We start from the raw sequence: 25594 nt of genomic DNA on the forward strand, positions 1-25594 counted from the left end.
TTTCACCACAAGATGTCTGGTTTGATTGTTTGCTACAAATAATTGTACTTTTCGTTTACGATTAATATCGTTTGATGTCATTAAAATCGGTGTTACCAAACCATTTTTATCGTATTTTCAACTTCCATACGTGTTACCATTTGTACGACATCGTTGTTGCTCATCCGTTATAATTGTTGGCGTATGATGATCATCAATCATACCTTTACGTATTATATCGATATCGTTAAAATCGACATCTTTATTATTTAAAATACGATTTGTATGATTATTTGTTGTGTCCAACGATAAAATCGATGTATTCTGGGTATTTTGTCGTGCTAAATATTGTTTACGATAAATACTTTGTTTATTATTGATACCGCCTGCGGTCGTGTCCGTTGTAAATGCATCCTGTGTGATTTGTGTATGACGGCGGAATGTAGAATTAAAACTTGTTTCACAATTCATGTTGATCGATGGTTGACCACGTTGTGAAACACGGCGTGTGTCACGACAGCATAAGTATAGATTGAAATATTGACGGAATACACCACTGACACAATATAATGCAACTGGATTCACACAGGAATGTATAAAACTGTTGACAGAAAAAAAACAAGTGAAAACAAACAATTGACTGAGTTAATTGTCGAAATACCATGCATAGACAGTGTTGATTACTCTATCACATTACACATACATACATGTCACACATACATAACTGATATTCCCATATCATACATACTATACAATTTACGCCTAATTTGCGTCCTCACGGGTAAACAGTGATGTTTACGAAAAAATGTTTCAAACAAAAGTTGGTTATTTTTTTATAAGGAATATTTTTTACACATAAACTTTTGTTCTATCTGTAACGGTTTACAAGATGGGTTCTACGGACCCAACACCCAATTGACCTATGTTGCTCATTTACGAACTCGATCTCACTTTTTACGTCCTGAGTACGCTGTAAAAATTTCAGCATGATATCTTTTTTCGTTTTTGAGTTATCGTGTGCACCAATTAGGTGATTTTATGAACACCTATACCAAAATTTTGTTCATAGCATCAATATTTTTAAGCGTTACAAACTTGGGACTAAAACAAACTTCGGAGATCATCGTTTGATCGCTAAGTTTCTGAGATATCGATCTAGCTAGGTTTTATCCGTGTTTTCAGGAAAAACTGAAACATTGACTGCAAAATATGACTCTTCCTGACATCTATTGGCGACGAAATAAAGTTCATTACCGGAACATTCAAATTGAACAAAAATAAAAAATATTGAATAATGAATGTTCTGAAAATGCAGCCCAGAATTGTTTTGTTAACAAATCGGAAGGAAATGCATACAAATTTTATCAAAATAAAATCAACAAATAATAAATATAACCTAGAAAAATTTTTGTTGTTAAGAATTTATGAAATATATTCATAAAAATAACAATAAGAATAATAATAGAATATTTTTAAATGTTCTCTTGTTGTTTTTTTTTTTCTAGTATTTTTCTACTAGTATTTTTCTAGTATTTTTTTCTAGTATTTTTCTACATTCTACAGCTGTACAAGACAACATAAATGATGAGTTGTAAAGTGCATCCACCACAAGATGAAGAAAACAACGGCTACCCTACTAACCCCTTTCTTATGATTACCTCCATACACATAGAATATGCGGAATATTCAAACTTGAGATGCCGCGACTAAAGCGACAATACTCGAGAAAAGTTCGAAATTATGAAACATAACAAGAGTTGGAGTTGCTCTGCAGTTATACGACTACAATCCTCGTGAATCAGTGGCGTGACTATATGTGCTGTTACAGTCAAGGCGTACTAATTTCACTTTTCTTTCAATTTTCTTTTCTTCCATTAACAGAGATCAGAGATTCAATAAGAACTATTTTCGCACCCCTTCTTCGTGTAGTTTTAATATGGTTGCCGAAAGAAATCAATTTGGAACGTTTTTGGAGGTCGAGACAAGGATTTTTTGTCACAAGGCCTCTTTTCCAGGATAACATATACCATTTTAAATCTTTTCGCTAGCCTGGGAGCTAATGATATAGATTTGGGTGCCTCATTTTTTCGTATCTGTCTGGATAACATAACGACATGACCTTCATGATATCCACTTTTATACTTTTTGTTGATGAAATACTTTCAAAATGCTGAAAAGTATGTTCTCAGGAAATGAAGTGATTGCTTCCTTTGTTTCGAGACTTTTGATCCACCCAAAAGTTATGCTTGTCGTTTTTCGAAATTCAGCAAAATTGTACCTATTTTGATAAAATATATTGGTCATTGGTAGAAATCTCGAAAATACTTCCTTCTAGTTAAAAGACCAATTCGAGGTTAAATCGAAAAAGTGGATACTTTAAACTTAACCTATTAGCATCCTTTTAATTTGTACATGGACGTTGATGTATGACGCTCGCTACCGATTTTTTCTATCTTGTTGCTACCCTAGAAGTCCTCCTTCTTATGAAGAATGTATGTATTTTATTACAGACTATAAAATACTAGAAAACATTTAAAAAGTTTTTTAAAACATTCCTCCCGCTCTGCGTCAAAGGTCTAGGATCGGACGTAATATTCGACATTTATTTCATTCAGAATTCCTGGAAAATTGGAAAAGTTGTTGTTAATCTCTTACTTAAATTTCTACGAAAATTTTCCTACCCCGAAACTTTTCTTTCAGGAAGAGTCCCTAGTTCTTATAGAAGGTGGTCTTCATATTATCAAATTTCCAAATTGTTTAAAGAAAGCGCTTCAGCAATTTTCACAAAAGTATTCTTTTACACTCAAAATTTCAATACTCTGTATTTAGAAAAGGACGCTTTTCCGACTATTGAAAAATGGTAAGTCACCATGCGGTCTAAATTCTCGTCAGTTCTCGGGATTTACCTGATTTGAATATTTTTGTTGGACTTAAAAAATAGTAAGTACAAGTATTGCCATCTAGTAGTCGAAATTGTTCCTACTGAGTTCAGGTCTTCTTTTAATTTTAATTAGCACGAACTATTATCGCCAGTTGGCGAGTTACAACTCCCAGTTATCAATAAGTGTATTGAGAAATCGTTTATCAACTATTTAATGAAGTTTTGCTGATTGGACCACTCTATATTTGATGATCTTTCCGTCAGACTTCTAAATTTCCAGCAGTTTTGAAATGCATGTCAATTACCACACTTGGCTCTAGTCTTGTAAGCGACAGCGTCATCGTTTAGTACTTTGTATTGTGTTATAATATAGTAATTCGAACTTTTTCGTTTTTCTACATGAAATAAAATGGTGTTGGGTAGAGCTTTCTTCGAATTGGAATGATGGAACAAGAGAAGGAATATTGTTGTACAATTCAATGTGAATATATTTATTTCTTCAATGCATTGTGTTAAGAGAGTTACAACTATACTTCTTACAATTTACTAAGTGTCGAGTTTTATTTTACATAAATATAGAGAAAAAATTTTGTAATCGATAGAGTATGAACCAAAACCGTGGACAATGAGATCTCGATGAGCCCCATTAAGATGATATCAATAAGGTCAGGTTTTTACTTCTGACTCAGACTTGGGTATGGGTATGGGTATGGAGGTTAGCTGAGGATCGCACCTCGAAGCAATGGTTCAGAGCACCTAGCCAAATAGACCCTTGTACTCTACCCCCGCTACGCTTTTCAGTGGCTATTATAACCAACTGATGTACTGAAACCCAGGATTTGCCTAGCGCTGAGTTTCCTTATTTCTACAGGTTCGACTATGGCCGGACCAAACCATTTCCTTCGCTGCTGTATGAACGCGGGGCAGTAACAGAGAAAGTGGATCGATGTTTCTTCGCTGACTTAGAGTCTTTAGTAACATTTTATTTCATTTAAGGACAATTTTCTTTTAAGGTTGATCGGCCATTCTATATAGCCATTGTTCGGCCATTCTATATAGTTGATAGGCCATTAAATCTCGTATACATTACGTTAAAATTAAAAAAAAATCGATGACGAAAAGTTTTTTTATAAATATATTCACCAAAATGGGCAGAGTTAGAAGTGATTATTTATTATTCTTAGTACTTAAGGTACCGAAATAAAAAAATATAATATAAGGTACCGAAATATGATACCGAAATAAAAAAAACTTTTAACAAAAAGAAAACCGACTTCAAAAGAAAAAATTTTCCAAAACAAATTAAAATGCACTAAAAAGTAAAAAAATAACGATAATATAATGTGGTTAAAATTATTGTTATTTTTGGAGTCGGTGTCAGCCAAGGAAACAACTCTGACAGAACAGTTTGCTACATTAGTTTGGCTGACACCGACTCCAAAAATAACAATAATTTTAACTACATTATATTATCGTTATCTTTTTACTTTTTAGTGCATTTTAATTTGTTTTGGAAAAGTTTTTCTTTTGAAGTCGGTTTTCTTTTTGTTAAAAGTTTTTTTTATTTTGTGATTTTTAGTGAACCTGAAGTGCACTAACTAATTTATCACTAAAAAAAGAATCATCGAAATCGGTTGGCGTGATATTGAGTTATTCGTACTCTTGTCGTGCAAGCTTAATGCAATTTTAAGACTTTTATGATTTTCTCATACAAATTAAGATTTTTAATCTCAATAATTACTGTCCCATCAACCTTAATGGGGGTAAAATCCAAAGTTTCTCCCAAATGGAACACTAAATTTAGAGTGGAAGGGGGAAAGATTGCTAACTGAACAAGGGTATATTAATTATAATATAATTTTTACTATAGCTAGTAAAAAAGATGACAAAATACGACTTTTTAAGGATAATAAATATTTCGAAATATTACACCACCACGAAAAATGTACGTAATTAAAAATTATTTTATTAATGCGACGGAATTATTATTTTAAAATCTTTCTAAAACAAAAGCATATAATAAAGAGAAAAATCTTTATGTTATTTTATAAATCTTTCATCATAATATTAAGAATCTTAAGATATAACAATCGTAAATAATTTATAGAGCGAAAACATTAAAAACGCGTTATTAGCGGTAAGATTATATATACAAGATGGTCCATTGTAATCTATTATGGCTTTTAGATCGTTTTAGAGCTAACCAATCAAAAAATAACTCAAACAAAAGTTGCTGAGTTTGGTGGGTGCATCATGTTTTGACAGTAGCCATAAGAGATTAAAATGGTCCACCCAATATAATATAGTCGGCTTTTACAGCTTAATCGATCCCTACAAATCGATTTTTATTAGCTACAGGTGTATATTTAAAGTCAGAAAAGTAAAATTTTTGAACTTACCTTAAACAAAATCCAACAATACGAAGTACATTCCAATTTTCATCGAAATCATCTTTTGATGTTGGATGTAAATGAAACCATAACATAAACACATGGTATGGTAAGAAACAGACGAAGAATACTGGAAAAAAGTAGAAAAAAACAAATTTAATTTTTGAGTCAAATTGTATCGAGACGTGTTTAAGTGGCAAGAAGTTTAAAATGAGGTCTTAATTTTTACCAATCGAAAGTAATAAAGTGTTAAAAAAAGTTTAAGAATAATTAAAAACCTAATAGGGTATTATCGTTAGTCAAAAATAAATCATGAAATTTGAAAAAAGTTAAAATTTATGTAAAAATATACTTAAATATTCTGATTTCGAGTCATAAAAGCACATTTTTCTTTTATAATATTAAAACTAAAAATTGTAATTTTTAAACTGTATATCACGTGACCAAAAACGCGGGTAAGCCCTACTGTGATGTCATAGCGGTATGAGTCATAGACCATCAGTTAATTCAGTGAAGACAGCTGGGTATAATATACACATAGATAATAAGTATTTATATTTATTATAATCAGATGTCTATGAATATATCTGTCAAATTGAATGCCCGCGTTTTTGACAGTTTAAAAAAGGCTTAAAATTTAAGTTTTTGGCAAGAAAGCGTGTATATTTTTCCAAAATAAAATTTTGGTGACTTTTTATTAGCGAAATCAACATTTTGAAGTACGTTTTATAACCTATTCGACAGATATGTTTTTCAACCTTCTTCGAGAAAGAAACGATACACCGAGGAATCTGTCTCTATTTTATAGACTATTAGGTAATTATGTAGCTTTCAAGTGGATCGTAAGAATTTGCATTTTTTGAGAACTACCTTAAGAAAGATTTCAAAAACGATAAAGAGCCCATTGCTCATCTTCAAAGCTAAATAAATAATAACACACAACTTATCTGTTCGAAATCGTCAACATAGTTGTATGATATGTTGATACAATCTTCTATATATTATATAAAATTCAATAATTTAAATTTTATTTACAGTATGAAGGTAAACAGAGAAAATCTTGATATTATATAACATTAAATTATTAAAATACAACTTTTCTATATAACATAGGTAGGTTCTAGGTAGGTAGATAGGTAGATAGCTTCATAGGTAATATAACATTATCATTACCGTTACCATTAAAACATTACCCGCATGTACAAGGTTTTATAATGTCATTATTAAAATTACCAACCACAAAAACTTACACATTAAAATAATAAATTGACAAATTATTACATCATAATAAATCTATTATACATGTATATGATACCGACTACAGAGTGTTTCAAGTAAATTCAAGGTGTATTTTAGTAAATGATTGCACATTTCTAACGAATGAGTCTATTTTTATTATATACCTATGGTACGAGAACTACCACGAAACTGGGAACCACCATGGCTCCCACTCAAGAAAAGCTTGCGAGGATGCCATACCAAGAAGGTCTTAACAGATTAGGAGATAATCTGAAAAACCAACAATTAAAGGCATGGACCAGCTACGGGGGAGGGCGAATCGCCAAAAGCCTGTTGGGTGAAGGAAATTCGCTCGGTAACAGAGCCGAGGAGATCTTGAAACTAAACAAAGCTGATATTAGAGTCATCGTAGAGTTACTCACAGGACATGATAACCTGAACAAGTTCCAACATCAGATTGTAAAAAGACAATCTCCCGCGTGTGACAGTTGCGGAGAAAATTCAGAAGAAACATCGATCCACTTTCTCTGTTACTGCCCGGCACTCACACAGCAGCGAAGGAAATGGTTTGGTTCGGCCATAGTCGAACCAGAAGAAATTAGGAAACTCAGCGCTAAGCAAATCCTGGGTTTCAGTACATCAGTTGGTTATAATAGCCACTGAAAAGCGTAGCGGGGATAGAGTACCCCATACCCATGGTACGAGAACTAGCATCGTTTTTGAGAGTTCAGTTAAGTGCGGCTGAATTTTGTATATTTCTTTATTGAACTTAAAAATAATTACGGATGCGGAATGAATTATGTGAATACTAAAGTATTATGGTTGGAACAGAAACAACTATAGTGGAGTATTGTAAAGAACTGACCACACACCTTAACTATTGTGTCTTTGCTGGTACAGTATTAAACAAAAATTATACCTCATTTCACTATAAGTTGTTATACGCTTATTGCGCAAATATATCCTTTAATTGAATCAAAATAATAAATGCTTTTCTGATCCAATTTAATCTATATATTATATATATATCTTTCAGACAAAGTTAATACTTACTAACATTAATAATAAATAAATAATTATTCAAAATTGATTTAAATATGATAATATTCATTAATTATACTAATTAATATACAAGTTATTATATATTATTTATATGATATAATAAAGTCTATAAAGTTATTAATTTTACCTATACGACAATAAACACCTGGTATATATATCTATCTATCAATTGTATATATTTGAGATATATAAATATAATATATTGTAAATTAATTTAGATTAGAACATTACACCTAGAATTATATATCTAGAATGTATCTAGAAATGTTGAAGGTATATTAGGTATTATAAAGGTTTTAAAGTTGACATGTGTTATAAATGGTTTTAAATGTATCAATTTCATACCTATCTCTATATAGGTGGTATAAATGTCTAATTAATTACTTTTTACTTTGTGAATGAATATATATATTACAGTCAAAAACCGATTAAAACCGATTATAATGACGAAAATGACAGTTCCAGACCGAATCTCTATATAAACCAGGGTTCGAAAATATCCAATATTTATTATAAATATCAAAATATCGGATATTTTTGATATATATCCGATATATATGAAATTTTTGATATTTAAAAAAAAAACTAAAATGTTTTAAATGTAAAATATTCTTCTAGATCAGGCAAAATCAATTAAAAATCATAAAATTTTTATAAATAAAAATCAACTCTAAAACAAAAACCAATTTTATAAATTGTTATCAGTCAATGGTCATACCTACACTTAGGCAACAAAACAATAAACATTACAAATAATAACTCTAGAGTATAATCAGTCTTTTAATTATCAAATCAGTCATCAGTCATTCGTAATAAACTGTTAATTTTCACATAAAAAAAATGTCGTTTCATAATTGTGCTTGGTTTGACTGCAAGGAAGATAATGCTAGATCATCTTCCGATTCTGAATCTTACTTAAACTTACTTAGTAACGAATTTTTTCTGACACGACACGATTTGAACTTAGTATTAGTAGGTTTTAACTCTACTCCAATGCCATCAAAATTTGGGAAGTTGAAATACAGTTACAAACGCCAAAAATTACTAAATAATATTAACTTTTTTAAAATCATTTTTGTATTGATATATATCATAAAATTTCACGTGATTTCAATTTTTCCATTTAGGATCTCAATTGAATATTATAGCAACCCATAGAACTAGGTCCAATCTGACGTCAGAACATATGACGAAGTCATGTTGTATTTACAATAAATTTTTGAAAGTTGAGGCCTAAAATAGTATAAATTTGATTTCAATCGTTATAAATACAAAAACTTTTTAAAAGAATAAGTACAAAAAGAAAAGATAAATTTTCTCTCAAGTGATAAAGTGTTTTAGACCACAATTCAAAAATGACTGAATTAATGGTTCTCGAACAAAATATATATACAAAATTAAAATCAATTAGAAATCAATTGTTGTTAAATGTGTAGAATATGCTGTGAAGAGTATTATAAAGGGATTTATTTCGGAATTTTAGGGTTTGATGTAATTTAAACCATATGGTCTGAATAGCTTTCGATATGTGTTGTGCTATTAACGTAAAACTTTTTGGTAATATCATAAACTTTTTATGTTTATGTACTAGAATTAAATATGCTACATATACAGCGAGTCTTTTTTAAGTTGATATATGCTTGAAACATAATAAATAACAACTTTCTAATTAAAAGTATTCATCTATCGATTACCAGTCATGGAGTAGGGTGAGATTTTCATTGGGCTTGAAAACCTAGGCCAAGTTTAATGCCTGCGTAGGTTGAGCGCCTACACACCCAACATTTTTTGAAGCATTTCTATCGATAAAACGTACTTTTCCAGTTTCATTTTCTGAAGAATAATTTTGAAAACTAAAATTCATTAATTAAAAGCATGATAAGTAATTTCTAAAATGAATTCCATATTTTTATGTTATTTCTTCTATAAAGGATTTTCTCTTAATCCTTAGGCATTAATATTTCAAAAACTATGCAGGTATCTATCGAAAAATTTTGCTTTTAATTTTCGTCGAATTTTCTCAAGATCTAACAGAATCCACCCACAAAATTTAAACGATATAGTATTCCTCAATATTGCATTTTCTGTGATTGAAACCCGTTACATAGCCAAGTGTGACATTCTCACATCTAGTACATAATATTTATAAGTTAATGGATTTGATTTATATTATAATTGAAGTATACTTCAGAATATAATTGAATTTACATCGTCCATCTGATTCCAATACATCCATACATATGGGTAGATCCACCCAGATCCTCGTCAATGAATTGATTTCAATTCACTTTTCACAAGTTTATAATAATTGTATTATTAAATTAATAAAATTATCTTTTTAAAAAAATATATGTATAGGTAAGGGTAAAATGATCCTTCGTTTGTGATCCTTCGATTGTAATAAAAAGTAGAAAATAATTATTTGCATCAGTCACCGCTACATGACTATTGAAAAAAGCTTCAGGTGCTGCGAATCAGCCTTGATATTCTAAATTGAGCGACCCCAGAAAATTTTCAAGTATACGTGACTCATAGAAGTGTGTCACGTATGACAAAGAAAAAGCTTGCCTTTTTGAAAAGTATTTTTTAATAAAAAAATTTTTGTTCTGTATGTTTCTAGTAGGTATTAGCATTATTACCCCTCAACGTAATCGAACTACCTTAAATATTTTTCACAAACTGTTTTTCACAGATACACGGGCATATGTTTCACATCCTCAACCCCATTTAACAATAAATAACTACCTATTTATTCTCAACAATTTTCCTTTCCAATTTGTTTACATAAACCATTTATTGTTATGTTGTTTATCTGTTCAATTGTCTACCACTATAGTACACACATAGTCGCATAAACAAAACACTAAAAACGCTTCAAAAAGTTCGAAAAACTTGAACGGTAAAGCGTTTTGTGACCTAAATTAACCGTATAAATATACTAAATTCACAATTCAGTTTATAGTGATAAAAATGATTGTAGCTCGTGGGTTTTTGGTATCGATGAACACGAATGTCGCGTCAGAATTGCTCTCCAAAGTACCTGTCGCCCAGAGTAAATAATATCCCTATTGTCTCCCGAAGTTTTCGGGAAATTCGATATATAATCGGCCCAAACTTGTTACTTGAGTAATTTGAGGATCGTTGAACACGAATATCACGAAAATTTGATCTCAGAGGTTACCTGGTACATGATTCTGTCGCGATATTCTTGTTCAGCGACGAAAAACGGGTTATTACGGATTATATAAGTAATTTCCCGACCTATATGAGACGACTTGGATACCGTTCACCCTGGGCACCGAGTACCTCGGAGACCAATTCTAACAGGTTATTCGTTTTCAGTGACCTCAAAAAACCCCGAGTAACAAGTTTGGAATCAAGTCACAAAATTTCCTGACGCACTAAAGAATGGAATTCCGAACACTGCTTCATTTCTGCAACTAAAAACAGTTTCTATGTACTCAACCAACTGGTTATGATGAAGGTAGAGCGATATTTTGTAGAAGGGTAGTTTATAGGAAGCACATTCATTCTCTCAATTCAATGAATTTGTTTTTGGTTGAACGTTACGCCGCGCAGCAGTAGAGAGAGAGTAGAGGTGTACTATAAATGTCTATGTTTTGTTAGTATAATTCACACGTTTCATTTAACATCACAATTGTTTGTTTATTTGTTTATGTATTTGCTTGGTGAATGTCCAGGATACAATACACAGCCATGATGATGATGATGATTTTAAATAACAATTAATTTATTTATTTTAATTAAAAAATAAACCTATCATCATCATTGCTTTCTTTGTTTTATTATAAAATTTGCACCTCCATATATATTGCCACTACTTACTAAAAAATTTGGAACGAAAAACTGAATCTAAATATCGATAGAAATAAGTACTCGAGGGTTTTTTGGTGCCGATGAGCTCGAAAACCACTACGAGAATGGGCCTAAGATATCTGTTGCACAGTGGCTTGGATTTCTATGAGAAGATTTTACAAATTTCGTCTCTGGGCTTGCCCCTTTGATCCGCCTTTAGCACCAGATACCTCGGAGGCATTTTCATAATGATATTCTATTTCAGCGACCGCGAAAACCTCCGTGTATCGAGTTTCAACAAAATATGTTACATATTCTCGTAAAACTACAGTAAACAAGATGATAACTGCCCGCCGTGGGACACCCGGAACCTCAGGGACATTTTCGTAGTGAAATTTAGGTTCAGCGGCCCCGAAAACCCCCAAGTAATGAGTTTCGACGAAATATGATACATATTCTCGTAAAACTGTCCGCTCTGGGCACTAGGCCCTTCGGCCTAGTTAATCAAAGTTAAAAAATTTTTACTTCAAATAATCATTTTCTTCTTTTTATTCACAAAAAATTTTATACAACCTAAAAAACGATTTTTCCCGGCTACAAGTGTATTTTTAAACTGTCCCTATTTTAACGTTATCTACTAATTAAAAGAGTCCAGCTTAGACCATCCCGTACATAGAGGTTCAAAGAGTGTTTCACACCAAAGTTTTTGTTTTTTTTCTTCAGTTTTCATGAAAATAATTTAAATATTATATTATTTATGAAGGATAAATAAAGGACGGCTTATGAATATTTTATAGACAGATTTTTAATACGCAAAAAATGAAAATTATGAAATCATTTTTTTCTTGTGTAATTATTATTAATTTTTAATTTTTATTGTACTCTAGACAGTCTCCTTTGAAAGTCCTTCATAATAATGTAAACAAAAAAAAAAACAACTTTAAGGGCAACCTCTTGGTCAATGCAATCTAAGCTGGCTCTGGTTAACAGAAGAGGTCCGATCCTGCTCCATCCAGTTGTCTGTCTGTCTATCTGTCGTCTGTCTCTCCGTCTGTCATCACGATTACTCAAAAACGAAAAGAGATATCATGCTGAAATTTTTGTAGCGTACTGAGGACGTCAAAAATGAGGTGGAGTTCGTAAATGAACAACGTAGGACCCATCTTGTACACCGTTTGAGATAGAACAAAAGTTTAAATGCAAAAAATGTTCCTTATAAAAAAATAAACAATTTTTGTTTGAAAAATTTTTTCGTAAACATCACTGTTTACCCGTGAGAGCGCAAATTATGTGCAAATTGTATTGTATGTATGTTATGGCTATATCAGTTTTAATTATAATGTGACAGATTAATCAACACTGTCTATAAATGGTATTTCATTAATTAACTCAGTCAATTGTTTTGTTTTCTCTTGTTTCGATTAAATTGAATAAGTATTCACTAAGATTACAGTTTAAAGCAGACTCATAAAATCGGATAAAAATAATTTGAAACAATCTTTTATGCTAGAAATATTTTTTTTGGGGGAATAACAAGAATTTGATCCATTTTTCGGTTTTAGATAAAATTTTCCATTTTCTCTAAGACTATAAACTATTGTTATACATATATAATATTTCATATTGTATACAACAAAATCTTATTCAATTATTTTGTATTATTTAATGTAAGTTTTCAACTAAAACATAATACTTAACTTTCATTGTACCCTACTACTCTAAGTATGGTTTTTAGGGAACAATGAAAACATTGAATTACTCTCAAGTTATTAGGTATTCAAATTTATTAAACTGAGAAACTGAGAATCTTTACATTTTGTAAGAAGGAAGATGTATATGATGCATGTTGTATAATATGATACAATGTTATTTATAAATATAAGTTGAGGAATACATATACACAGTGTTTATAGAAAAATGAGTCGGAGAAGAATCTTGTGGTAGATTTAAAAAGAACCATTGTGAACTTCAATTAATCTCATTTTTAACCCCCGAACTAAAAAAAGGAGTGTTATAAGTTTGACCGCATTGTATGTTTGTCTGTCTGTGCAATCGTAGCGCCTAAACGGATGTACCGTATGTTTCAAGTGCCAGCTAAGGTTTCCGTACCCAAAAAAACTAAAAATAGACAATGATCTTCAAAATGTAAACACGCTGTATAAAAATGTTTTGTTTAGCATTATATATATATTTTGTTATACAATTAAGAAGATAATTCCCATTACACTCATAGATCTCTAAAACTATACCTACACTATTAAATTTTAGTTTTAGTTTCATTTCAAAATATTATAATTTTACCAACAATTAGCAAGCTTCCATGAGTTTTAGCACCATTAAATTTAATACTTTACTTGCCTTGTGCACTAAAACTTAAATTTAACCATCAATCTACATTTACTAAATTATTAACGTTGTTAGATTTGTTAATTGGAAATAAGCCTGATGTCGATTTGACCATATTACCCATAAAAATATAAAACTAGACGATATCATGACAAAATTTGAAAGTTAATTTAAAATTGATTAAAAAACGTAGAAGTTATAAGCAATCAAAGATTGCATTCAAAGGGTTGCCCATCTCTTTTAAGCAAAACAAAGTTTTATATGTAATCTCAAGTTAAAATTATTGTTATTTTTGGAGTCGGTGTCAGCAAAGACAACATCTCTGACAGAACAGTTTGCTACATTAGCTTGGCTGACACCGACTCCAAAAATAACAATAATTTTAACTACATTATATTATCGTTATTTTTTCACTTTTTAGTGCATATTAATTAGTTTTGGAAAAGTTTATCTTTTGAAGTCGGTTTTCTTTTTGTTAAAAGTTTTTTTTTTGTGTTTTTTAATCTGAAGTACACTAACTAATTTGTCACTAAAAAAAGAATTATCGAAATCGGTTGACGTGATATTGAGATATTTGTCCTCTTGTCGTGCATACTTAATGCAAATTTAAGACTTTTATGGTTTTCTCATGGATGCCGTTGTCAGAACTGAACCAAAATGAAATGGGACCACACGGGAAACACCAGCTTTTAAATAAATAAAGAATCATCGAAATCGGTTCACCCAGTCAAAAGTTCTGAGGTAACAAACATGAAAAAAAAAATACAGCCGAATTGATAACCTCCTCCGTTTTTGTTTGAAGTCGGTTAAAAATGTATAAACCCAATTTGATCACCATATACAAAAATTCATTCAACTCAAATCTGAAATCTCAAAAAAAATGCAATCTTAAGTGTATTTCTTTGAAATATTTAATTTGGAAGCGATCTGAAAACCTTAAGTTTTCTCAATTTCAGTCGAATATTAATGATTCGGGGGTTTTGTATGGAATATTGATGGTTAAAATTTATTACACTATGTTATATAATATGATATGTTTAGTTTTAGTAGAACAAACTTAATAATATCGTTTGTCTTATTAACACAAATTAATTACAATTTACATAATTAAATTGATATTAAATAATAAGAGCGCTATCTAAGTGAGTTAGTTAGTAGAGTACACTTCACTTTATAATTATTTATCATACCCAACAACATACAAAGCTTTTTAGATATCAAATGAGAAATAAATAACAATTTAAAAATCCTTTTAGAAACAAAATATGTGCACATATAGATTTGGTACAAGTCAGTTCACGCGATATCTTTCTTATTCCTTTATTAGATTTCATGGTTTACTTTTCATGATTTTCAAAATAATCGTGCTCTCTAATGACAATAAAAAAAAAACTTTTAACAAAAAGAAAACCGACTTCAAAAGAAAAACTTTTCCAAAACAAATTAATAAGCACTAAAAAGTAAAAAATTATCGATAATTTAATGTATTTAAAATTATTGTTATTTTTGGAGTCGGTGTCTAATAGAAAAAGTGATTCAAGAGAAAGGTTATTATGTATAATGCATGCATAATACAGAAGAGAATATAGTTGAAAGGGATGTGCTTCAAAAACTCAAAAAGTTGTGTATCGATTAAGCTAAAATACTGACAAGATACACAACCAGGTTTAAGGATTGTTTTTATTTATTTTTAACCTTCGCTGGTTGGAAAGGTGGAGCGATAAAGTGGGGATGAATAATTGAATATTTTCAAATATACTAAAGTGGGATATCAAATAAAAGAACATGACGTGTACATTACGCAAGAGGATGTGGGAGGAGGAATGAAGGCGGGGATGTTGCCCAGCAATGCGGGTGGTTCACAACTAGTTTAATCATAATTATATAAAACAATTTAAATAAAAGATTTAAAATTCAATTTAAAATAATTGAATAATTGAATTTCGAACACAAAACTTTTTAATTAAACACTCTATAGATACTCATGCATACATCTATATTGTTCGTTTTTGTTGATTCAGTGTATTACACTTGAGTATTAGTAAAAAAAAGATGATACTATTACAATCAGTAATAAAATTTTCTCTCTCTGTTTTTACTTAGTGTGAATATATTGCACTCAGTGTACAAAAAGAACACATTTGTTGTACATTGTATAAACATGAACATTGTCTAATTGTATTTTCATATTAATTAACTTAAAATCTTATTTGAGAGACTAAAATGTCTTTTGATAGTTTTATGTAACGAAAAGTACCTACTATCTTATTAAAATAAACAAACCGATTGAAAATACCAGAAGTGATGGGTGTAACTCATGGGAGGTGGACCAATTAAGAACGTTACTCCGGCTGTAATACTGTCAGAAATTGGATTGTATATCGCAGAAACGAAACACTAAAAACGGACAAAGTTCGAAAAATTTGAACAGTAAGACCGATTTAAATATGCAATTTGCATAAATATACTGAATTCACAATTCGGTTAATAGTGATGAAAATTATTCCAAACTTGTTACTCGGGGGTTTTTGGGGTTGCTGAACACGAATATTGCGACAGAATTGGACTCTTTATCAAGGGCAATAAAGGTCGTTTGTCCGTGTTTATAACTTTAAGGCTCAGCTTAAGATCACTTAAAGATCAAGACTGGAATCTTGAGACTAGAATTTCTGGTCAAAATCATGGACACAGGTGATTGCCCTCTTGTGGTTAAAGTATTTTTCTTTAGTAGTTTCTAGCGTGTTATCTTTCCATTAAATGCAATATGCTTAAGTCGCATTTCCTCCGAAAGCTAACGATTTTCCAATCTGATGTCAGAACATGATGCCCCCATCAAACTCTACTACTTTTGTTAAAGTTATTATTTGATTAGCAATTAATTTTAAAACGAGCAATTAGTCTTGGTAGATTAAAACGGTTCGTCTTGTATATTGCAAGGAGAAACTACCTTAAGCTGCCTATTATTACAAGAAACGATTCTTTGTGGATTCTCTTTATAATAAAACAATATTTCTAGTCATTTTCCAAAATGCATCGACATAAATGCCTATGACATGTCAATTTAAATGAAGTTCTGTCATTAATTTCGTAGAAAGGTGCTTTCAGTTATTGTAAAATTGATTATTTTATTACTTTTCGAGATCAAACCCAATCACTTACTATCAGAAAGTTAATTAAAACTATTAGAAGACAATAAATAGTAACTATTTTACTTAATTAAATATTCACAAAGAAGATATTTTACTTGTCTCAACAACAGTATTATTCAATATTAATTTAGTTTATATTATTTATACCATCATTATCGCTAGGTATTGTCTTAAATACACAATATATAGAAATTAGATTTGTATTTACAGGGTGCCTCTTAAAAAACGGGAAATTAACATAAAACACACAATTCTAAAAAAATCTAATAAATGTATACGTCCAATTTCCTATCGATTTCGAGAACTTGATTACAATATGTGTATAAATATGAAAATGATTGGAAGTGAGCAATGCCTCCTGATAGGAAATGTCGGACAAAAAGGCACAAAGTCTACAACTGACAATTTAAAAAAAAAATATCGATTTAGAATGTTCGCGTTTTGATATGTTTGTAAGCAGCTTACATACATATCAAAACGCTAAAATTACCCATAATATTTATTTACTAGCTCGAACCGTGCGGAATGCCGCAGTGCGGTAATTTTCTATCACATCAAAATCCATTGCGTAGTTTTAAAGATCTAAGCATACATAGGAATTAAGGACAGACAGCCGGAAGTGTCTTTTCTGTATACTATGTATTGATAGTACAACAAAAGTGTTTCATCTTTGAAATTTGGATGATTCTTAGGTTGTAAAACTTTTCTTCCAAAAAATCGACCTTTCAGAGAGGGACTAAACACTTTTTTGGGGTTAAAAAAAAGAAATCAGTTTTTTACTAACTAGTAATTACATAAAACTATCCATTAATAAAAAAAAAGTTCAAATCACAGTTCTACTAGAAGTAACATTTTTGTACCCATTTAACAAATGCCTGCTAAAACTCAGTCTGTTATCGTAGCTCTTATTGTAAAACACCCGTTGTATTTTTGGCAAAATGATTTTCCCAATAAAGAATTATTAAAATTATTTAAAAAAATTTAAAATAATTGTTGTACACTTACCCAAAATAAATGCCAATACCATACGAGCAACATGACGTCGTGCACGTGCCTGCGTTACACTTTGTGCTCCAGCTAACTCACCAGGCATATCACGTGCGCTAATATGTAAACGATATGCCATTAAACCGTAAAAAACTGCAATCACACATAATGGAACGATATAATAAATTAATGCTTTTGCAACGACATTATATTTGGCATAATATTGTGTGTTATTATCGAAATCACCTGAAACATATCAGAAATCAAAAAATTAGATAAATCCCTCCAAAAAACCTTTCTAGGTAATTCCTATTTTTTTTGGTTATGTATACACTTCAACAACTCGATTTGTCTGTTAAATAACATTATGTAAATTCAAACATTGAAAAAGTGGAAACATTGTAAACAGGTTGATGATAACACTATTAGCTACAGCCCTCCCAATCTCACTTCGATACCCAGGATAACATATAACTCGAATAAATCGAATAACATCAATAAAATTTTTTAAAATTGCAATTATTCATTACATTATACAGTATGTCGCATTTAAGATGAAGACACCCTCATAGTTTCGTTATTTATACGAATATCGAAATCAGAACTTTAAACTCAGCCTGCTACAAATTCACAAATTGAGCCGATTCTTAATATTTTGCCTAGCGTCAGGGATGGTTAGAGATATCGAAAAAAAAACTATTAGATACATAGCACTATTAAATTATCTTTTTATCCAGTTTTTACATTCCATAGCACACTTGTTATAAAAGTTTATTTTTTATGTTTATCTTTTTTATTTCTCTAACCAATCAAATGGGTCAAAATACTATCAAAATCTAAACTAATAACAAGTTACATACAAAAATTTCCAAAAAATGTTTCTTTTAAACTTACCCGGAGGAAACGGTGAACAAACTAAAATACTTTTGTTTAAACTTAATGATATTTCTTCAACATTACTGACAATTGCGCCAGGCATCGCACATAAAATTGCTAATAGCCATATAAATATTGCGCTGAAGACTGTTAATGGCTTTGTCTGCGACAGAAAAAAAGAAAAGGTTTAAGATACGGTTACTAATATGGTAGAATAATCGAGAATCAATCGAAATTCGTTCATATTGAAAACAAAATTGAAATTTGGACTATTCTTTCACACCAGCTAAAATGTCCATACGTTTGGCTGTAAAATTAAAAAAATTACAAACATTTTGTTAAATTTTCGAATGAATCCGATTGACTTTCGATTCACTTTAACATTTTAGTTCACAAACATACCTGAAATCGTCGTAACGGATTAACAATTGCACAATATCGTTCTGCCGATAATGCTGTTAGAGTGAATACTGAGACACCAATGGAAATATCTTTTGCACATTCCGATAATTTACAAACAGCTTCACCCCATGGCCACGATTCTAATGTGTAGACAGTTGACGTGAATGGAACACATGTAACGATTACCAATAAATCTGCTAATGCTAACGATAGTATATACCTGGAAGAAAAAAACAGGCCTGCATAATGAAAAGGCCTGGAATAATAAAATGTGATAATTTGTCATTTCAGTCATTAAAAGGAGCATAGCCGTGTGGTTTTAATTTTTATTAAGAAGCAAAAAGGTTTACAAAAATTGAATTTCTGGGGTTGAAAAAACTGACTGGATCGGTAGTAAATATGCAGCTTTATGTGTGTATAATCGGATCGGTTGTATCTAAACCAGTTGGTGTTTTGAATCTACTTGGGAAGCAACTCGATCTCCTGTGGTCAGGGATAACATCTTGTCAAAGATTCTATTGTAAGCATATTCTATCAAAGGTGGAGGTGCAGTGTTCTCAAAGCTTCTACACAGAGACTACTCCTAAGACGGATACACGGATACACAATTTTGTAGTAAAACACTCGATAACTTCCTCTTTTCGGACTTTTTCAGAGCTAGACAATGTATCTACAACTTTGACCTCTGCAAAATTGTCTGTGCCATTTCTTGAAACGGAGCACTTCACTAATAAAATCAAAGGTTCCAGAAAGAAATGAAAGAGAAGTTAGTGATGATCCCTTCCAAGTTTGGAGAATAACCAATTATATATACAGATTACTTTGATTATCTCATTTAGGGTCAGATGGTTCAATTCTTCCAAAAATTCATAGACAATTTTTGACTTTAGTTTCAAATCTACTTCTTGAATTACAAATTTCATCAAAGAACCATCTTTCCCGCTTAGAAAATCGTCGTATATTGCTCAAGAAAATAACGCCCGTGAGAATGTTATCCTGGAGTCTTTTTACTTGTTTGTTTGGCAGATTTTTGGGTAGTTTTTTGATGAAATTATTGTTAGGATTACTTCTAGGGAAAAAGGAAATTAACTAATGGAAACTTACGTATTCGGCATATTTCTCATATTTCGATGTCGTAAAAAAACTATAACCAATGTTCCATTACCCAGCACACCCACAACAAATATAATCGCAAATACAATTGGTACAATATATGTTTCTGGTCGTTCATTATATGGTGTATATTGTGATTCTAACGATTCTAAATCACTTAAACTACTCGATATAATTGTGGACCATGCTGTTGTTGTTAATGGAAAATTATCGAAAATTTGATGGTTACTACCACCACCGCTGCTTGGATCACCTTCATCACTATTACTATTGATTGTTGATTCAATTATATTTGATTCATAATTTTTGGTAAAATTTTGATGTAATGCTTCATCGAATATCGCCATTTTGGTGTAGAATTAAAATGGGCGATGTGGGAAAAATGGATTTGATAATTGGACAATCCACACGAATGGTGGAATGTTTTTTTTGTTGTTGTTGGGAAGTAATTTTTTCTCCGAGTTATCTGTAACAAAATGAAAAATTTATTAGTATAATTGAAGAGCCGGCTGAAAAGTAATTTGGGATGTTTGTCTACACGTGGTCTTAGTATCAACACACTTCTGATTGAAAAGGAAATTAATTTCAATACAGATAATAAAAGTCATTAAAATTATTCTCCCAGAGTGACAATTATATAATTTTTGTGGTTTTCCATTAAAACGATTTTTCCAATCAGTTGTTTAAACTCACCTGTGTACGATTTAATTTGAGAATATAAAACTGTGAATGGTAGAATCACAGTGATCCAAGTAACATTTTTTGTATTCGTGATAGAATGAAGAAATAGATTGATTTTTACTGCTAGAAATAAATATTAAGGTTGATTGGACATTAAGGTAGTATATACCAAAAAATATCAATTGTCGATATGTGAATAATTGCCAAATGTTGAATGAACGCATGCATTTTCGACAGTGTTTTGGAGAAATCTATGAAAACATATTATCCATCTACCGTTTTACCAAAAAACAAATTTTAAATATGGCTGCTTTTGTAGTCGTTTATTTATTTAAATAATCGTGCAAAATTTTCAGAATTGATTTAGCCTTAGTCAAACTTCATATAAAAAAATCCAGCTTCATATTTCATAAAACGAGTATGGACGAATTATGAAGAATTAGGTTTTTTTCGTTTCCATATGCCAAAATTTATAATGATACTTGGATCACTATAGCTCTACCTATACCATCGTCGATTATAATTATGAACTAATTTTCAACAACAATAAATTTGAATAATTTGTCAAACAATAATTAAATAATTATAATTTGTGTGTGTTGTTTTATGTATTTTAATGATAGCACAAGCTTTTGGATGCAAATAAAAAGGTTTTTTGGTGAATAGGTGAGCTTTTATTGTTTCATAACATGAAAGCGTGTTGTACCTTGGATCACAATGTACCGTGAATCACAGTTTTTAAAGCCCTTTTTTGTAACATACTAATGAAAATAGTTTCCTCTTACAGCATCATTATGTCTACACAGCTGTAAGTTGAAGATACTTCGAAATACATATTTTTGCTTTTTGTGCAGTATTTTAGGCGATATTTCAAAAACTACTGACCGAATCCTTAAATGAACCAGATTTTTGAATCTTTTTGATTAAAGCTATCTTATATTCCCCGTTTTAACAAATTTCAAAAAAAAAATTTTTTTCACCGATTTTCTCGATTTTTTCAAAGGGGTACCTACCCTTAAGAAAATTGTAAAAATCGGGAAAATTTTTTTGTTTACGATTTGGATAAAAATCAATTTCTTGAGTAATTTAAACCCAAAATTATAAAAAATCGGGTCAGTTTGACGATAAGGCGTTTGATTTTTGAGATTTTGCCGTAAAATCGTATATCCCGAATCAACTTCAGTCGATGTCTTAGAAATTTATCGATTATTTGCAGAAAGAATCAGATTTTCATGTTATTTTTTGTAAAGTTCATATGGCCTCTTTTAAAACATCAGCAAGGTCCAACACTTTACCGAAAAACTACTGACTCCATATGTAGAAATATGGATATCATTCCGTTCTCATATTTGTTGTATTGTATATGTATATTAAACCTTTTGATATGAAACAAAATTTTCTATGTCGAATGAAAGTATTAATTTTGATGGCAGGTGTTTACAATGTTACCTAAACATGTCAACGGAATTAATCTAAATAATAACAGACGGCTCATAAAAATTATTATTTCGGAGGTGCAGATGCTATATTTAGCATGTTCTTTTTGCATTTCTAGTGAATAAACTTTTTACACTAAGTGTAAATTTTATTATAGAAAAGGATAGTCTAATAACACCATCTATTTCTACTTACACTTATAGTGTATTGCAACAAGGCAAAAACTGTTTTTCTGAAAGGAAATAAAACTAGTGAAAATTACTGAACTTTAAGGCTTAATTTTGAAGCCAGTTTAACTGTTTTCTTGATTTAAACCGTAGAATAAAAAGGCTGCTTTGTTGAATCATTAATACATACTTGAAACTTCGTGAGTAGCTTCCTTTTGGCGAGTCTACCTAACTTTCTCTCTACGGTAGAATCGCCAAAGGAAAGCCAACAACGAAGTTTCAAGTATGTATTAATCATTTTACAAAGCACCCTTTCAATCTCACGGTCTTATTTCCCCACTTCCTTTCTGCCCATTTCTAAATGTAAACCTAACATATGCTACCTTCGACTCAATTTTCTTTATCAAAGGTGTGGGTATACCTTTTTTTGAACCACTTTGTGAAATGTTGAGTATTATTTGTATTTTGTGAATATAGAAAATTTTTATGATATTTGAATTAGCATTGTGCTTTTATATTGTTTTGGGGTAGAATTGAAATTATAAATAGGTGGATCGTAGATCTTGGATGAATGGAATAAATAATATGCATTATACAGTGAAACCTCTATAAATGAAAGCACTCGAATTTTATATTTAAACTTCTATCTCTAATCGATTTAACATAAGTAAAACTCAAAATTTTAACATTTTTCAAAACCAGGTAAATTTTGCAATCATTTCTCAAAAACTATTAGATATACGGAGCTTTTGATTGGCTTCAATTGTTTCAAATTTAATATATTTTCAAAATCATAGTAACAACTAATGTCAAAAGTTCATAGTTTTTGAATTGAACTGCAAAAACTGAAATAAGTCCGAAACAAAACGTATTTTCACACTCTTCTAAGGGATCCAAATAATATACCAAAAAAGCAGATTTACATTGCGTTTTGAGATTTGAGTGTTTTTTTTTTTTGTAAGATTTTATTGGCGGATTTATCGATCATTATTTACCTTAAATTTTCCCAACTTTATGGTTATATAGGAATATATTCACTATCTTATTTTCATAGGGGATAATTCTGGTGTCGAATTATCCATATTACACATAAAAATGTAAAACTAAGACTAGATACCATGACAAAATTTGAAAATGAAATTAAAATTGGTTAAAAAACGGAATAGTTATAAACAATCAAAGATTTCATTCAAAGATTGCCCATCTCCTTTTAGCAAAACAAAGTTTTATATGTAATCTCTAAGGCGATATCCACATATGACGTCATTAGTGGGTATCTTCACTTTTCTATTCGTGAAATGAGAATTCTTCATCTGAAGGGTTTAAAAAATTTAAGTCCGATTCTTTATTCTCTTTTATTTTCACAGTTAAGACGCCGAATTGATGCAAAACTATGGAGAAAAGGGTCCCGATATAAATGTTAATATGGGGCCCAGTCAGAGATAGCTATACCACTTTTTATCTCACACAGGTTTGACTGTATATTGTTGTATTATATTATACAGCGAGTAAAATAATTAGTATTATCATCAAAGAATTGTATAAATAAGAGCAATTGTTTTTTTATTTAGGTGTTAGTTAACTATGTACTTGTTGATGTCGTGCGGGTTTTATGCAAATTTTCCAGTTTGTTTTGATAAATATGATTCTGCTCGTCGGTTTTTATAATTTTTGCATATACTTAAGGAGATATGCAAGGATTGAATAATACTATGAGAATTTCAATAAAACTTTATAAATACTTTTTTTGATTAGGAAAGTTTCCAAAAATCACAAGGAAAAATTCCTAGGTCATCGGGTTTTTTCATTATTATTTTATCGTTGAAAGTTAGCTTGGGAAAATGATGAATCATATAGGTTATCCTTTTCAATTGGATATTTCTATATCCAAAATTCTAGAGAATTTTATTTGATAATAAAAACAAAATTTTAATTTTATTATGAATTCATCGAAGATCCATTATTTGATGACCAGAGACGATTATATTTGTTTTCACTTGTTTTAATCTTGTTTTTCAATTGCTAAGAACAGCCATTTCACGAGCGAACTACCTTAAGGTAGTACTATCGGTAATAGACTTTGCATTCAGAATTTAATGAAACTTGGCATAGTTGTCCATTATTATATCATAATTAACCATTTTTATGGGCCTTCAGAGAACTGAAAAAAAGATATTTTAACATTGATCCTTATAGGAAATCACAGATTTTATTTTATTTCACAAAACTGGACGTTCAGATTTTCAGTTCTCTGAAGGCCCCTATAAAAATTTAACTGGATAATTATGATATAATAATGGATAACTATGCCAAATTTCATTAAATTCTGAATGCATAGTCTATTACCGATAGTTCTACCTTAATACCAGTCGAGGCGTTTTTGATCTACAGTGGAACAATATATATCCTTCGTTAGTTGGATAATTTCTTTAAATAGGTCAGTCATATTCTGTATGTCATCGTTCTATATTGCTTTCTATTATATTATACAACTGACGACATAAAGATTGCTGACAGTTTATTATCATACAAAATTTCATTTCATTTTTTCGTTATTTGCAAAATAACTATATTTTTAATTCAGGTATTCAAGTTGGTATCTGGTTTTTTATAAAGTGCAGTGGATAGTTAACGGAAAACTGATTTACATTTTTGATAAATTTTCTACTAGAACGATATATTTTCTTCTAAATCGTAAACTCTTTCTGTTTATTAAATCATATGAATGATCTTCGAATTTCGTATACAGGAAACTTCAAGCTTTGTTTTCAGTAAATAAGTAGAAAAGCGAATAAATTAGATGGAAAGCGATTAATAAAAGTCTATAAGAGATTGTTTTTATAGAGTAAACAAGTGAAAACAAATAATTGACTGAGTTAATTGTTGAAATACCATGTAGAGACAGTTTTGATTACCCTATCACATTACACATACATACGTGTCACACATATATAACTGATATTCTCATACAATTTACAGTACACACTTTACAATTTGCGCATTATATGCGCTTTCACGGGTAAACAGTGATGTTTACGAAAAAATGTTTCAAACAAAAGTTGTTTATTT

General features: G+C 30.4%; 1 protein-coding gene across 1 annotated transcript; it reads right to left on the minus strand.

Moving 5' to 3' along the window:
- On the minus strand, positions 1 to 20648 carry LOC123300192 (neuropeptide CCHamide-2 receptor-like). Its single transcript, XM_044882713.1, has 6 exons — positions 20232 to 20648; positions 19128 to 19347; positions 18744 to 18888; positions 17868 to 18095; positions 5260 to 5380; positions 1 to 580 (listed from the first exon to the last, which is right to left on the minus strand). Exons 1-6 carry the CDS (start codon positions 20585 to 20587, stop codon positions 118 to 120), a joined length of 1533 nt encoding a protein of 510 aa, XP_044738648.1. The 5' UTR covers positions 20588 to 20648; the 3' UTR covers positions 1 to 117.
- Between the last annotated feature and the right edge of the window lie 4946 nt (positions 20649 to 25594).

Source organism: Chrysoperla carnea, chromosome 5 (genome assembly GCF_905475395.1).
Source record: "Chrysoperla carnea chromosome 5, inChrCarn1.1, whole genome shotgun sequence".
In the NCBI taxonomy this organism is placed as follows: domain Eukaryota; kingdom Metazoa; phylum Arthropoda; class Insecta; order Neuroptera; family Chrysopidae; genus Chrysoperla; species Chrysoperla carnea.

What these genes read in the sequence shown, in the direction of transcription:
- LOC123300192 (XM_044882713.1), bottom strand. Translation starts at nt 20,587, where the DNA reads ATGGCGATATTCGATGAAGCATTACATCAAAATTTTACCAAAAATTAT. An exon ending in ATGAGAAATATGCCGAATAC is followed by an intron (nt 19,348 to 20,231) that starts GTAAGTTTCCAT and finishes TTTTTCTTCCAG; the next exon opens with GTATATACTATCGTTAGCAT. An exon ending in GGTATTGGCATTTATTTTGG is followed by an intron (nt 5,381 to 17,867) that starts GTAAGTGTACAA and finishes ACTTTTTTCCAG; the next exon opens with TATTCTTCGTCTGTTTCTTA.